Source organism: Triturus cristatus, chromosome 4_1, assembly GCF_964204655.1.
Source record: "Triturus cristatus chromosome 4_1, aTriCri1.1, whole genome shotgun sequence".
In the NCBI taxonomy this organism is placed as follows: Eukaryota; Metazoa; Chordata; class Amphibia; order Caudata; family Salamandridae; genus Triturus; species Triturus cristatus.
The window spans coordinates 912,725,385-912,740,073 of record NC_140585.1 but is presented as its reverse complement, the minus strand read 5'-3'; the positions used below and the strand labels follow the sequence as shown (position 1 = coordinate 912,740,073).

General features: G+C 44.4%; 1 protein-coding gene across 3 annotated transcripts in view; it reads right to left on the bottom strand.

The window, feature by feature from the left end:
* The window catches only part of TNPO3 (transportin 3), a 1,119,313-nt gene that overhangs the window by 422,902 nt on the left and 681,722 nt on the right, over window positions 1-14,689 (bottom strand). For all 3 annotated transcript variants that reach the window (XM_085653697.1, XM_085653695.1, XM_085653696.1), the window contains exon 13: window positions 3,136-3,227. In XM_085653697.1, the coding sequence (XP_085509823.1) occupies window positions 3,136-3,227 (92 nt within the window). The remainder of the gene's footprint in view (window positions 1-3,135; window positions 3,228-14,689) is intronic.

The window sequence follows — 14,689 nt, the reverse complement described above, 5'->3', positions numbered from 1 at the left end:
ACAGGGATGTGTGCCATGACGACTCTACACTTTGTTCTGTACCAAGACACACAGCCTGCAAAGGCAGTGTGTGAGTGACAAGACCTCTGCAGCCCTTAGAGGCCTTCTCTGGTCACAGTGCCCTGGGTACCTGTGGTACCATTTACCAGGGGCTGACCCATGGCCAGAGATGCCGATTGGGTTTATGCTTCGATGCAGTTTTAGGAAAAGAACTTAGGCCCTGGGTACCTGATTAGCAGGAGCCCAGGGCACACTCAGTCAAAGTACATCAGCAATTCAGCAAAAAGTGGGGGAAACCATGGAGAAAGAGGGCACTTTCTCACACTGTTCCCACTGGAAACAGGGTCAAGACTGATTAGCAAATGGCTGGGTCTAAACTGGAATGGCATGGGGAGGAAAAAATGATGGGTTCAGGCCCAGATGTCTGTACTGGGGTGAACGTATTAATTAATCTGCCCATTTTTTTTTTTTTTTTTGCATAAGTCCATTTTTTGATATTGTAAGTGTCGTAAAGCCATAAAGAGGATATAGTCTGAGAGTTTGTCATTATGAACCCCACAGTACCACATTAGCTGTACTGAATCCTGGGAAGCTTGGTAGCAAACTTCTCAGCTCATTAAACTTACACTGATGCCAGTGCTGCATTTAATGCCAAAAGCACTCAGAAGGCATCTTAGAGATGCCCCCTGAAAAAAGACCTAACTAGTGTCGGGGAGGAGTGGCTGCTTTCCAGCTGCCACCCACAGACATGTTTCTGGACCCCTGAGTCGAGAGCATCCCACTCTCGGGATTCTGAAACAAAGCACATCCTGGGCAGAGGTGCCAAACCTCCTCCCCCAAGATGGACATGGTCCAAGAAAGGAAAGCTTCAAAGGCTGGTCGCCTTTGTGAGCTGACCCAACCATTTTATGCTCCCAGCATCTGGCCCCCACCGGTTCTAACCCCCACTTTGGGAGGGAAAATCGGCAAGAAAACCAAGATAGGATGAGAGGTATGCCCACCTTTGCCAACCCTACCCCTCAGGTTGGGGAGGATAAGGGAAGCGCAAATCTCAGTCCCCGACATCTTGAAGATGGGGGGGGACCCAGCCAACAAGAGTGAGGCTTATTCCACTCCCACTGGAGGGTGGCATTATAGAGGTTGTACCCACCCTAAAGAAGGGAACCATTGGTCCCGACCTGTACCTGCCTGAAATGCCCTTAAATTTAGTATTTAGGCGTGACCCTGAAACTTGCCTCCTCAGACAAGAAAGAAGAAGGACTCAAGAGCCGTGCTGAAGGAAGAAGAGAAGGACACCAACTGCCTTGACCCCAGCCCTACCGGCCTGTCTGGACCTTAACCTGCTCCAGCAGAATCCCCGCGCGTCCTGCAGCCCAAAGTCCCATAAAAACCGGAGGACCTGCACTGCCTTTCCTACAAAGACTGTCTCCCGTGAGCACCGGACTTGCTCAAGAATCCACTCTGACTCTGGCTCGGACTCTGGCTCCAGCAGAATCCACGAGTCTGCACCACTCTGCACCAAACGTCCCCGGCCAGAGTTTGAGTGGCCCAACACCACGAGGAGGTCTTCCTTGCATTCCTGAACAGGTATCTGCTGATCCATGACCGACCTCAAGTTCGAAGATGACATCTGCAGCCTCAAATTGGAAGGTCTCCCCGACCGCGACCAGAGCTGGTTTGGAAATCAGACGCCTAAAGACAACCCTGCACCCTATGCCCCACAGCCTTGGGTAGCCCAACCGACAGTGACCAGGCATTCCCTCCATCCCACCTTAACTCGCCCTCCTTGCCCGAACCTGCAGTCTTTGTTCCGACCGGAGATCTCCCTTTGAAAACAAGGCGCCAATCCAGCACCCAGCACTCAGCCAGCCCTGTGCCGCTGTGGGTAGACCTGTGCCGCTGTAGGAGCACCTTGTGTGCTAACTTGAATCCCCCTTTGCCTTGAGATTAACCTTAAGAGCATTGCTAACTCAATCCTGTGGCTTGCCCGAGAGTAGTCACCAACCGACGGCCACATAGCCCCATAGGCCAACATTGGTCTCAGCACTCTGCACCGGCCACCCTGGTGCCTCCGACGGTGCTCTTTGCGTGCATCCTTGACCCTGAGGGAACCCTTGTTCTAACCCCATGAACTTAACCCTCAAGACCGTTTACTTGCCTGCAAACCGATAACCACATTTTCCCCACATAGGACTGCATTGACTGTTTTCCTCTGGAAAACTTTCAAGTGTTGAGAAGTGTTTGCATGGAAACCTAAGTAACTGTCTTTTAAAACACAAGTGTTTTGCCTACCTTTGTCTAGGAAATGTCCCAATGTAATATCTAGGCTCATCACACAAAGTTGAAAAAGTATTCTAAAAAGTAATCACCAACTAATCCCAAGTAACCCAAAAGTAATTATAACTGTTTTTGAACATTGCACCAACAAAATAAAAATAAATTTGTACATACAATTGAGTTCAGTCTGTGAGTGTGTTTTCATTTCTTGCCTGAGTGTGTACAATAAATGATTAAGACTACCCTCTACCTTACTGCTCACCCTCGCTACCACAAATAGAGAATAAGGCATTATCTACTTTTACCACTGCAACCCTTTGGAGACCCACTGGACTCTGCTCACAGTTTACCTTACTTTAGTATAGTATATACAGAGCCAGCTTCATACACCTGAATAAATAATTTGAACTTGAAAACTTTATAACAGTGAGAGCACCTAGAGTGGGTGGCTAGTTCGGTATACCTCTCTTGTGGCAACTAGATCTGATTCTATCCGTTGTGGTCTGATCCGTAGGTTTTCTTATGTGCCCTATGCGAGAATACTGCACACATCCTAGGGTTAAAGTTCTTCTCGTTTCAGACTTTGTTATACTATTTTATTTTCGGATTTTATAGGATACCATTAAGGCACCAAAATGCTTTTCTGTGAAAAATCTCTGCTATTTCAGGTTTGAAGCTATGTGTTTGTTTTTCAGAATCTGGCCACCAAGACACACCTCTATCAACTGGAGTGGGTGGCCTGCTTAGAAAGGGGTACAAAATTCTAAAGATGGTAGGTCTGAATTCTACAAATTGTGATTATGTTTCAAAGTTAATGTAAGGTCTTCTGAGAATGCTTTACTTTCAACTACTTCTTACCTTTTTCAGGGCTGCTACCTGGACTGCACACAGCTCACCAAGGCATTCTGAAATCTTCTCTAAAGGTAATCTCCCAAGAACCAAAGCTGTTCCTGCAAGGGAAAATGGAACCCATCAGGAATGAGCAACAAGGTGGGATCAATGCTTACTGCAGTATGTGTGTGGGTATGGAACTAGAACCTCCAAAAAGTGTTGCACTGTTTAAACTTTCTCAGTAAGACAGTGCGCTTGGACAACAAATGGCAAAACTGTGCGAGACTACACGCACACCATCAGGATATGTGGGCCTTACCCCTGGCTTGCTCACTGCGTCCCCTCTGGACCTTTAAACCTTAGAAGGCACCGGAGGGCATGTGCAATCTTAGAACCGGACAGATCTGACTCCCCAAGGAAATCCTGGAAACATGTCAGTCCCTATCATTAGTAACTCATGCAAGCCCAAAGGGAGACACAAGAAATACTCCAATTGGCATTTCAATCATTTATTGAAGCATTAGGATTCTTGTGTAAAATGTGTGTTGCAATGACCAATAGAAGGGAAAAGAACAGAGAACTCAGCATGACTAGCATCATAAAGAAGATTAACAATTCAACAACAGTGCTGTTACATTACAGCTGGACACCATCCTTCTCAGGATGTAAACAGGATTCAGCTGAGCTGGAATTTCAGGGCGGCCTCAACAGTGTCCGTGAACTGCTCCTTTGTCTAAACAAAAGTGTGATGTAGTTTATATAATAAACTTCACCCCTGTTACCATGTCAATGCCCCAGTCAGGGTGGACTTTATTGATTCTATCATTAAAGAGCTGTTGCCGAGCAGACAAACATCAAGATTTGGTGCAGTAAACTTAGCCCTCGTACAGAATGCTCAAGGCTCTAATAATATGCGTACGAAGAAATGTACACATAAGCAAAGCCATTTCAGAGAATATTATCCCATACCGGCATGCAAGTAAATGTGTATCAAGTGACAACGTTCAAGAAAGATGTCAACTTTAAACGCGAGCATGTACTATGGCGGCGGTCGTGCCCGGGCCCAAGTGATGACATATCAACCACTCCTTGGACATATGGCAAATAAACTTCCTAAAAACTAGGCTAAAAATACAGCTTTAAACATGTAGTTAAGCCTAAAATCTTAAAAGCATTGTGCTATTTCATAATAACAGCACAGATAAATTATAATTGTATTTAATAGTTGATATGAAAATAAAAAAAGGACTGCATTTGAAAGCAATTTAGCAAGAAAAATTATGGCTGAATAAAACTAAGCTTAACTGCTTGAAACTGCCAGATTGCTATTCCCTGTTACCGCAGACAATGTTTCTGTTGGCACACCCCTTTCAACAGTTCCAATGAACAAACATTTTCAAATCCACCCTACTCAGCAGCCGCAGAAGGTGTGATGGCCAGTAGTGCACCCGCAGAGGACGAGGCATGATTATGCACTCCTGGTGTTGAAGCATCCCAGAAAGGCTCATAATATGCATTTTGGAGCAACTGCAATCGCATGGGGAAATCTGTGTGAGTGAGTGTTTAAGGGACCCACCAGCAGTTCTATGTCCACAGACTAGACCGGTTGCATTCCTTTCCATGTATCCAGGGCACACTAAGTGCACAGTTGACAGCGGAATATGGGCTGCATGCAATGTAGCCAGACAGGTTAAAATGACAAGAAACAGTTATCATTTAGTTCCTGAAGCAAGAGTGTGACAAAAGACTATCATTCTTCCACGACACAGCAGCACATGTGGCAGTGTCATTCCCATTTGGCCACGTGACGGAACATCCATTGCGAAGCAAATAAAATAAAATCAATATCCTGACAATGAGGAACAGCAAAAGCAGTAAGCCTCCAAAAACACTTACAAGCACGGAGTGCATGAAAGATGGAATAACTCTGAAGACAGTCTGGAAGGTGCTGACCCTCCCGGAGCGATTAAAAAAAAAAAAAAAGTGCGCTACACCTGCAGTGTTTTAAACATTAAAAATGCACTAGCACCCCAAAATGGGGTAGGAGATTGGTGCGAAGTAATGACTATCTCGGAGGAGGACCTTGCAACTTGAAGATCAAACGTCTCCCATAAGGATAAGGCTTTCAGTCTGCTCAAAGCATCAAAGTTCACATTTGAAATTGTAATCGAAGGCCAAATTGTTGCATCTCTAACTGTATATAGGCAGGTCACAACTGCAGAAAGAGTCACCAGATATGGTATTCCCGGTTTCATCCCACAATCTTAATCATTCAACATCAAGTAGCTTCCATTTGAAAGTAATCTGAATGCCGGACAAATTACAGCAGCTGGGGAACCTTTCAAATAACAGGACACGTTTGCCTTCGATGCATTACATACGTCGTGCAATGTGACCTCCCTACAACTAGAGAATGGCCTAAAGCATTTTCACCGACTGTACCGCTAAGAAAAACCTCAGTTGCACCATTCCTATTATGAAAAGTGAAGGGAGGATCCATGTCTTATGTACATATCCCTACCTTAGCACTTCATATATGCCTACCGGATGGTGTCCTAAGCAGTATTTGAAGTCAAAAGTTCAAACTGTAGCCCATATAAGCAAATCCTAGAATTATGCGACATTGGACAATGCTTGGTCGTCAAAGTCTTGTACAAGTTCCGTTACACGGGTTGAGAACAGCCCAGGGCTATTCTTATACCCTTGTGGCAATCAACAGATTTGCTTTTAGGAATCTAAAGCGCTAAATGTGGTCAAATACCTGCTATCAGGTGCTATGTTTTGGCAGAAAAACAAATTTGAGATGGTGGTTTTATATTTTTTGTACACTATATTGTTAATTAGTGCCGCACCATGCGCGTTTTGTACAGAAAATGTGCGGGTAGCACTATTCAACTGTCTACAGTCTTAGACTAAGCATTATGAATTATCTGGTTTTATCACTGGAAACAAAGGGGTATTCATTGATGAGGTGTAACTTTCTATTACACCCTGGTATTCAAGTTGTGTATCTCTCCAACTTGTTTTTTGGCCTTATGTTTAAGGGTATTGTGGTTGCGGTCTGGACCTCATCTGTATGATGTGGTAAGGGACCCTTCATCCCAACCCATGTTGTTGCGGTAGAACGCCGGGGCTTGAGTTAGGGCACACTCCTTGGCATATGTGTGTTTTACTAATTCTGTAAGTAGGTCAAAAAAAGATGGGAACATCACTGTTTCTCTTAGTGGGCCATCTCTAACAAACTCAGGTGGCCAATCATTTTCAGCCAAGAGAATGTTGTTGCCGAATGACAAAGTTCTCTCAAAAGTGAATGTTGACAATACATGGTATATCCCTTTCCATCTGGAGTTGTAAATCCTATAACTGACTTGGGATGCTCAGTCTCAAAACGGGTTTTTGCACCTGGATGTAGTCACTTGTTGCTATTGCCGTTAGACACTCCATATGATTCAAGCTAACTATTGTGATTTCTGCTGCGTGGTCCAGCATGGTCAGAGGCCACTCCCCGTTCAGAGGCAGAGTTGTTAATATTCGTGGCATGTTTTACTTAAATTCCAGCCACCACCATCTTTTTAAATTGAGGCTTTGACTGTGGAAGTTTTGCTTCCATATTTATTATAAAGTCAGAAGAAATTTGCAAGTCCTCCTTTGGTTTCATGTACTCCTCGGATCAGCGCTTCGATTGTCCTTTTCTCTCCAAGCGTTTTTTGGATGATTCCTGAAAGGAATGAGAACGATGTGAATCAGTATCCTGATTCCCATCAGGCTGTTTAATTGGATCATGGTTGTACAAGTTACAGCGATTATCAGTGGACTCCTGTTGAGAAGATTCACAGCGCGTTTTTGTCTTCTTTGTTTTTCTGAGTACCCCACTGGTTTTTAGAAGACTCTGGTGCCTGTTTGGAGTTATTCTTTTCGGAATTACCCTTAAATTGTGGTTTATTAGGTCCGGCTCCCAAATTATCTCTACCTATGGCTGTATAGGTTTATGCAATAATTTTTTGTAGTCAGCGCTCCTGGTTTGCCAGACCAACCTGCGTGAGCCGTTGGCGTACTGCCAACACTGCTCCTTCCTCTTATGTTACTTAGTATGATTGAGAATACTGTAGCAAAAGTGCCCAATAATTTCTTTCCCAAATCCAGGGCAGGGGCTGCCCCGTATTCACTTTGAATCTGTTTAAGGACTTCTAGCAAAACATGTAATGATGGTGTACCATGCGTAATGGTATAGACTACACCACTAACTGCGCCCCAAGAGGCACAATCCTCCACCAAGGGAATCATCCCGAACAGAAGGCATATTGTGAGAATGTTGGTGTTTTCTTGGAGGTTGCGTATTTTTTTGTGCAAACGAAAAGAGAATCTCATACCGCCTGATGGGAACCTTAACCTTTATTGCATTATGGTCTCTAGACTATTTCCAGGCGTGGCCAAATGTGGTTGTGCAACTTGACCAGCCCTATGTGATATCGTCGGTATGGTTCACATTCTGAATTGTACTAGAAGTCTATGAAGTTTAACTAAAATCTAAATATAGTATACCAAGCTCTACATCTAAAGTTTGCAATGTCTGTTTAAGGTGTATAACCAGCCATGTTGCTCCATCATTACAGAGGGGATCCAGTTTGACATTTTCTAATGCATGTGGGAGGGTGCCAAGGAACCAATTCATGGCTTCCTGATAAGGTAATGGGATTTCTAAATACACATATGCTCTACATTGCTTTGGTACTGCTACCTCATATGTAGGAACATTTCCTGTGTTGGCATTTGCTGCCGAAAATGTGATCCATGAATAAAATACCTCTGTTCTGTACACTTCGTGGGCCTCTACCAATCTGAGTGAGCCCATGTTATAGCGACACTTGTGCAATCTCAGAACCTGACTCCCGAAGGAAATTGTGGAAACAGATCAGTTCCCTTCATTAGTAAATATGTGCGCTGCAATGATCAATAGAAGGAAACAGAACAGAGTAATTAACATTACTGGAATCATAAAGATGATGAACAATTCAACCATTGTGCTGTTAGATTGATTGTAATCATACATGTATAACCATACCTACACTCCTACCTAGTGCTTCCTAGCCTAGTGTGGGTAAATCTGCCAGAATCCATTAGGGTGATCTAAATCCCCATTTACCTGTAGGTATGTTTAATCAGGGGGCTTGTCTTGGTGTCGAGCTGGACACCATCCTTCTCAGGATGTAAAAAAGGATTCATCTAAGCTGAAATTCGGGCATGGGACAACCTCAAAAGTGTCATTTAAACGCTCTTCTGTCTAAACAAAGGAGTGATGTTGTTTAAAAAATAAACTTCACCCCTGTTACCAGCCCGAAGACACATTCAGGCCGTCATTACGGAGTCTATCTTTACAGAGCTGCCGCCTAGTGGGCAATAACAAACATTAACATTTTGCGCAGTGAACTTAGCCCTCATACAGAATATTCCAGGCTGTGAAAATATACGTGTGAAGAAATGCAAATGCAAGCAAAGCCATTTCAGATATACCGGCATTCAAGCAAATGTGTGTCAAATGTCAACGTTCAAGAAAGATGTCAACTTTAAACGTGAGCATGTAAAATGGTGGTGGTCTTGTCGGGCGGAAGTGTCCAGATAACAAAAGGTATGAGGTAAAATTGAAATAATCAACTGTGAATCATTAGCAGAGCATGTGCTTGGGGACTGAAAAAATAAAGCCAACAAGCTTATGCATACATGTACAGCTTCAGAATCCCAGCTACGCTCAATGGCTTCAGTTCCTGCACCTACACTTCATCTACACAACTGGGACATAGAGAGAAATACAGCAATGATGCTTTGTGTAATGAAGGGGTGGAGGCTAATAGCACAAAAATACAGCAATGAGGAAAATGCACCAATTTGTAACAATAGTTTATCAGTGTTATTCATAAGTTTGATTCAAATGCTGTTCAGTACCATTCAATCCATTGAATGGTGTGAATGTACATACGATTTTCTTTAAGAGTTCTATCTTGTAAAGGTACATAGCCTGATCAAATGGTTAACAGCAGCAGGTTTTGGGAGCTTTCCTTGTGGTGTTCTTGTCCAGCATTTACCTGTTGTCACAGTCAGTGATAAGGCATTTATAGCTTACTCTACTGAAGCAGCAACTAAATCACTGTCAGATGATCCCAAAATGATTGTAGGGGTAGGACATTATCAATAAACAAAAATCACTTTGAAACTGATGCCATGGCCCTACGCATATGGATTACTGGGGAAGCTACGGAACGCAACTTATTGAGTCACCCCAGAAATGCACAAAAAGATCAGCAGCTTGGTTAGATACCACTGCTATACAAGCACATGAAATATTACAGAGCATGGGAAGCAGTATAAAACATGACCAGTATCACTTCAGAGATACTCCCGGTTGAATGCTTGACCGTAAAAGAGTAGACTTATCACTTCAGTTTGAGTCATTGCCTCCATTGAGGAACTCTAACAAGTTTTTCGCTGCTTGTTTGAGAAAGATTTGTATTAATACAATATTGGCAAAACACCAGAGTTTGTAATAGATCACTGGAATCTGTATCAAGCACCAGAGATTTGCAGGCGCCCCCAAGAGACCCACAAGATTTCTACTGCAGTGGAGATAGCTGGTGCAATAGGCACTGACATCACTGAGCCTTCCATATTGAAAATCTGGTGTGATAACTGGTCCCTATTATACTTGGATGTGTTGTGTGAAGTAACTCTGTTGCATTACTTTCGGAACAGGGTAGTATGCTTGATCTACAGCTGCCCATCTCCTTATTTGTATGGGCCTGCGACTAGAATTGGCAGCCAACCTTTGTTGACTGTATTGAAGTTCCACGAGTTTGAGATGGGGGAATGTAGCCAGTTTGACTCCTAACAAATGAGGCAAGGCATTTTATTAAGAGCGCACACAAAATTGTGAAGCAGGAAAGCACCTGAGATTATGCAACTGGATGGGTCACACCATAGAATTACCATAAACATACCCCCATTCTATTCACCAGAAGAATAAGTTTCTACCTTCAGTGACGCTCTTTCTGTTGAATACTCTAGTTAACCTCAGCTTAATCCTCACATTATAATATTATAGACCAGGTGCCAGACTTGAGATTGTTTTCACAGTGGTACTCCCTTGCTCTGCTTAGGTGGCACTATGCAACTCCATGTTGGCTCCATATTGTCCAGGAAGTAACAGACGGAGCTATATTTAAGCACCACCCTGCGTGCAAATGTCAATTTGTTACATTTCAACACATCAGGCAGAGAGTTTGTTGTTAGTAACCGTGTGCAGACTACTAACTTGGAACCTTTTTTAAATGTTAAAAATAGGCCAATCCACAGAACGGGGAGTCAGGAGGGCACGGAGACAACTGCAGTTGGATAGAGGATCCACTAGAAAGAGCATTGGCACTGGCCCTAGTGGAATGGGCTATCAGACCACATGGGGCTGCTGCTTGGTCAGTACATGGCAGACCTAGATCAAGAGCTCTATCCAAGTCACGGTCCTCTTCTGCCCAGCCTTGCCTTTCTTTCCTCACTGAAACAAAAGTTGGTTGCCCACTCCATGGTCATTAGTATGATAAGCTTAAAGCCCTTTTGGGGGGCCAACTGATGGCACCTATCTTCGTTCGAGGGGAGATGAAGAAAATAATTGTTGGTACAGTAATGGAAATCCCAAAGTGGTAGGGAGTGTCAAGGCTTTTAGAAGAAAGCCTGCCTAGGTACTCAGTATCAACTTGTACCGAAAAATGTGGTATATGGTGGTTGCACAGACAGTGCCTGCAATTAAGTCAAATGACTAGTGAATAGGATTGCAATGAGAAAAAGTTTAAGGTCAAGGGTATGTAGATGAGGAATGTGAAGATTAGGTTAAGGTCTTACGGTGGCATCCCAAACTACTTGGGAGAAAATGTCTGCTTTCATAAACCGCATCACAGGAGGTTATCTGAACTGGGATGGGAGGTACAGCAAATGTAAAAAGGCCTAAAGGTTCAACAAATCATTCTAGCACCCCCTGCAAGGACTTCCAGGGCTAAACACAACATTATCAAAAGGATGATGATGGAGTGGACAATCAAAGGGTCAGTGTGTCTAGCACAGCACTAAGTTAGAAACTGGTCACATTTCCTGGCATAATTGGATTTCATGAAGACATATCTGGCAGCAAGGATGACATCCATCACTTCAATCGGCAAGTTTAGTCAATTTCTGCTGCGCAATCTGCATCCATGCTGGAGCATCCTGGGTAGATTATAGTGGAAGTTGTTGCCCTGTTGCTGAGATGGGAGGTCCTCAAAGGGCGGCATCTCAACCAGAGGACAGATGTTTAGGTCTCAGACATCCAGGTATCATACACTCTACTTGGCCCAATCCATTGACACTAGGATGATTTGGGCATAGTCGCTACTAAATCCTTTTTCTTTTTTTTAAAAAGAAACTTGAGACAATTGAGTCCTTGGCAAGAAAGCTTACTGAAGTATTCTGTTCCAATATCGCCAGAACACTTATCCTAGCAAGTTTTCTTGTGGAAACTCCAGAGCGCATAACTGCCCAAAACTGCTCATTCTTGATGATTGTGAATCGTCATCTCTTCCAATGTTAAAGTCTGCCTTGATGCTGGGCACACTGGAATTCCAGGTTCCACTGTAAGACACAAATGTGCCACCTGGAATAGTTAAAGAGATGAACAAAGTTAAGAGACGAAGAAGCCTCAGAGCCACCATCACCGTGATTCAGGACAGAGCCTTAAAAATTATGATCATAGTCCGAATGTCCTGGACTCGCCACTGAACAAAAAAAGCCCTAAACTCCACCATGTTCAGAATCATCCCAAAGAACGGAAGCCTCTGCAAAGGACTTATGTGGGACCTTGGCTAGTTTATGGTGAACTCCAATTATGTCAATAGCTATGCCATCATCTGGAAGTAGTCTACGACAGACTGCAGTGAGTGCATTCAGCAGCTAGTTGTCTTAGTATGGTGAAAAAAAAGACTCCCGACGCTCATATGTCGGCAGGGGAGAGAGACAGCCTTTCCAACAAGGTTATTAACACGCTGTACCTTTACCACGCATTTCTTTAGAACATGTATGCTTTTACAACATATGCCTTTACCATGCATTTAAGGTACTTTAGGGGGTGTGGGGGGTCTCCCACAACAAATACATTATGTGTGTGTGTATGTGTATACACACACACACACACAATGTGGTAAAGACATACGTTGAAAAAATATGCAATCTAAAAAAATTACGGGGTAAAAAATGTGCGGTAAAGGCATGCAGAGTATGTCCCTTCGTTCTTCAGTCATACAACCATATATGGGCAGCAATCAACACCATCATTTGAGCAAACACATGAGGGGTGCTGGAGAGACCAAAGGAGGGCACAGAAAACTGAAAATGCTCCTGAAAGGCTCTCAGCTAGTGAAAGCATTCTGAAAGTGTCGTTCTACAGGAAGGCATTCAGGGGTTGTAGGAAACTGGCTCTATATATACTACACCAAAATTAGGTATAGTGTGTATAGAGTCCAGGTGACCCCAGAGGTAGGCAGAGGTTAAAGATAGATAGAACCTTACTCTCTATTTGTGGTAGAGTGGTCGAGCAGTAAGCCATTATCAGAGGACGGTGTTAAGCATTTGATGTACACACTCAGTCCGCGAATGAATTCACACACTCAAGAACTGAAGGAAGTTACTTACCTTCAGTAACGATATATCTGGTAGAGACACAGTCTAGCCGCAGATTCCTTTACTTAGAATATCTCCCCAGGCGTCAGACTGGATCCGACAAAATCTTTTTTCACCAGCAATACCTCTGCATGCCAGGAGGCGGCGTCGCCCGGCTCCGTCCTGACGTCGTCCACGGAAGTGACGTCAATGGAGCCATATAAGCCCCTCCCGGGGTGCTGACGTCAGTTTTCTACAGGAAACTTTTCCGCACCACAACGCAGAGCCATGCAAAACATGCGATATCATAGGGACATTGTGTGTTAAAATAAGAGCAAAATCGTTGAAAAAGCATCCAGAATCATTTAAAAAGCACCCAGGACCGGAGGGACTGCAGTGAGCTCACAGAGTACTTGATGCGAGCAAGGGCCCAACAAATTGCCAAGCCGTGCCCCACCTCGATGGGGTAATGACTGCGGCACAAAAGATATGAAAAGCCAGGCACAGGTTGTCACCACAGGAGGGAAATTAAAAGAACCACAATATGGAAGCAACATGTTGCAAGACAAGTGACTAGAAGTTAACGACCACTAGAAAGTTCACCACACACACCCTCCAGAGATTGAAGGACTGTCCAAAGAGAACTCAACCCAACCGACTGCCAGAGAAGGAAGGAGGAACAGGCGTGGGCGGTGGGAGGGAATTAAAAACAGAATAACTCCATGCGTGAGGAACACAGGTTGAACAACATGAGAAGGCAGTAAAAAGTATAGACCTTAACCACCTTAAAACGTGGACGGAGTGCAGAGCCAAAGTGCTCGAAAGCCGAACCACACCCCCAGCGCCAAAGAAAGGTGCGAGAACACGCAAAAAACCAAACACTAGGATGGAGGGGAGGCCGAAAGGCCCCACGCAGAACAACACACCCTACCCCAGAGTGAGGTGCGAGAGCACACCTCTAGAAGACCAAGGACACCAGAAAGTGGGGCTAAGTGGAAAAACACCATATGAAAAGGCCTTCGCAGAGCGGGGAGAATGGGCGGGCATTAAGGAATCTGCGGCTAGACTGGGTCTCTACCAGATATATCGTTACCGAAGGCAAGTAACTCTTCCATTAGATAGCGACATCTAGCCGCAGATTCCTTAACTTAGAATAGATACCAAAGCCATACCCCATAGGCGGAGGGTCTGCGAAACAACCACCAAGTTCCAGGAGAACATGTGTCAAGAGGCTGACGAAACACGATGGGAACCGCAATGCCAGGGCAACTGACATGAGACCCAGGAAACTCCGTAAGGAACATGAACAAGGGACAGCAAAGAGACCAAAATCCGAAGAGGGATGGTGTGAGACCTCTCTCGTCCAGACACAGACGAAAGGAAAGACAGAACTAGAAAGGTCAGTGCCAACGTAAGAAACAATGCAGTGAATCAGCCAAAGGATTCCAGCACCGGTCCCTATGATCCATGAGGAACGAAGCCCCAAAGGGGCAAAACAACATGACCACGGTAGATATACCGCCTGAACAGACACCCCAGTGGATGCCAAAATGAAAACAGGGGAGAATCCGAAGACTGTCCGGTTAAGAACAGGAGCCACAACAGGAGGCCTGTGTGTGTAAGAAAAAACCCACATCAATTGTGTTACCCCTTAGGACATGTGACAACAGTGGCAGGGCCGAATCCAGAGTCTAGTACCAACAGAGACAGAAGAGTCACCATTGAGCAAAAGCTCAGTAGGGAGGCATGCAGCCAAACTTACCAAAGTTACCACTGTGAGGGGAGTGCATGCAAAGCCAGGAACACAGAGGAGTCTATCCCGAAGGAGAGGGTGAGCAAGTAGGCCTGATACTAGGGCAAAAAAAAAAAAGAACCTAGAATGCGAGCACCCCCGTGGCGTCTAGAACCTACG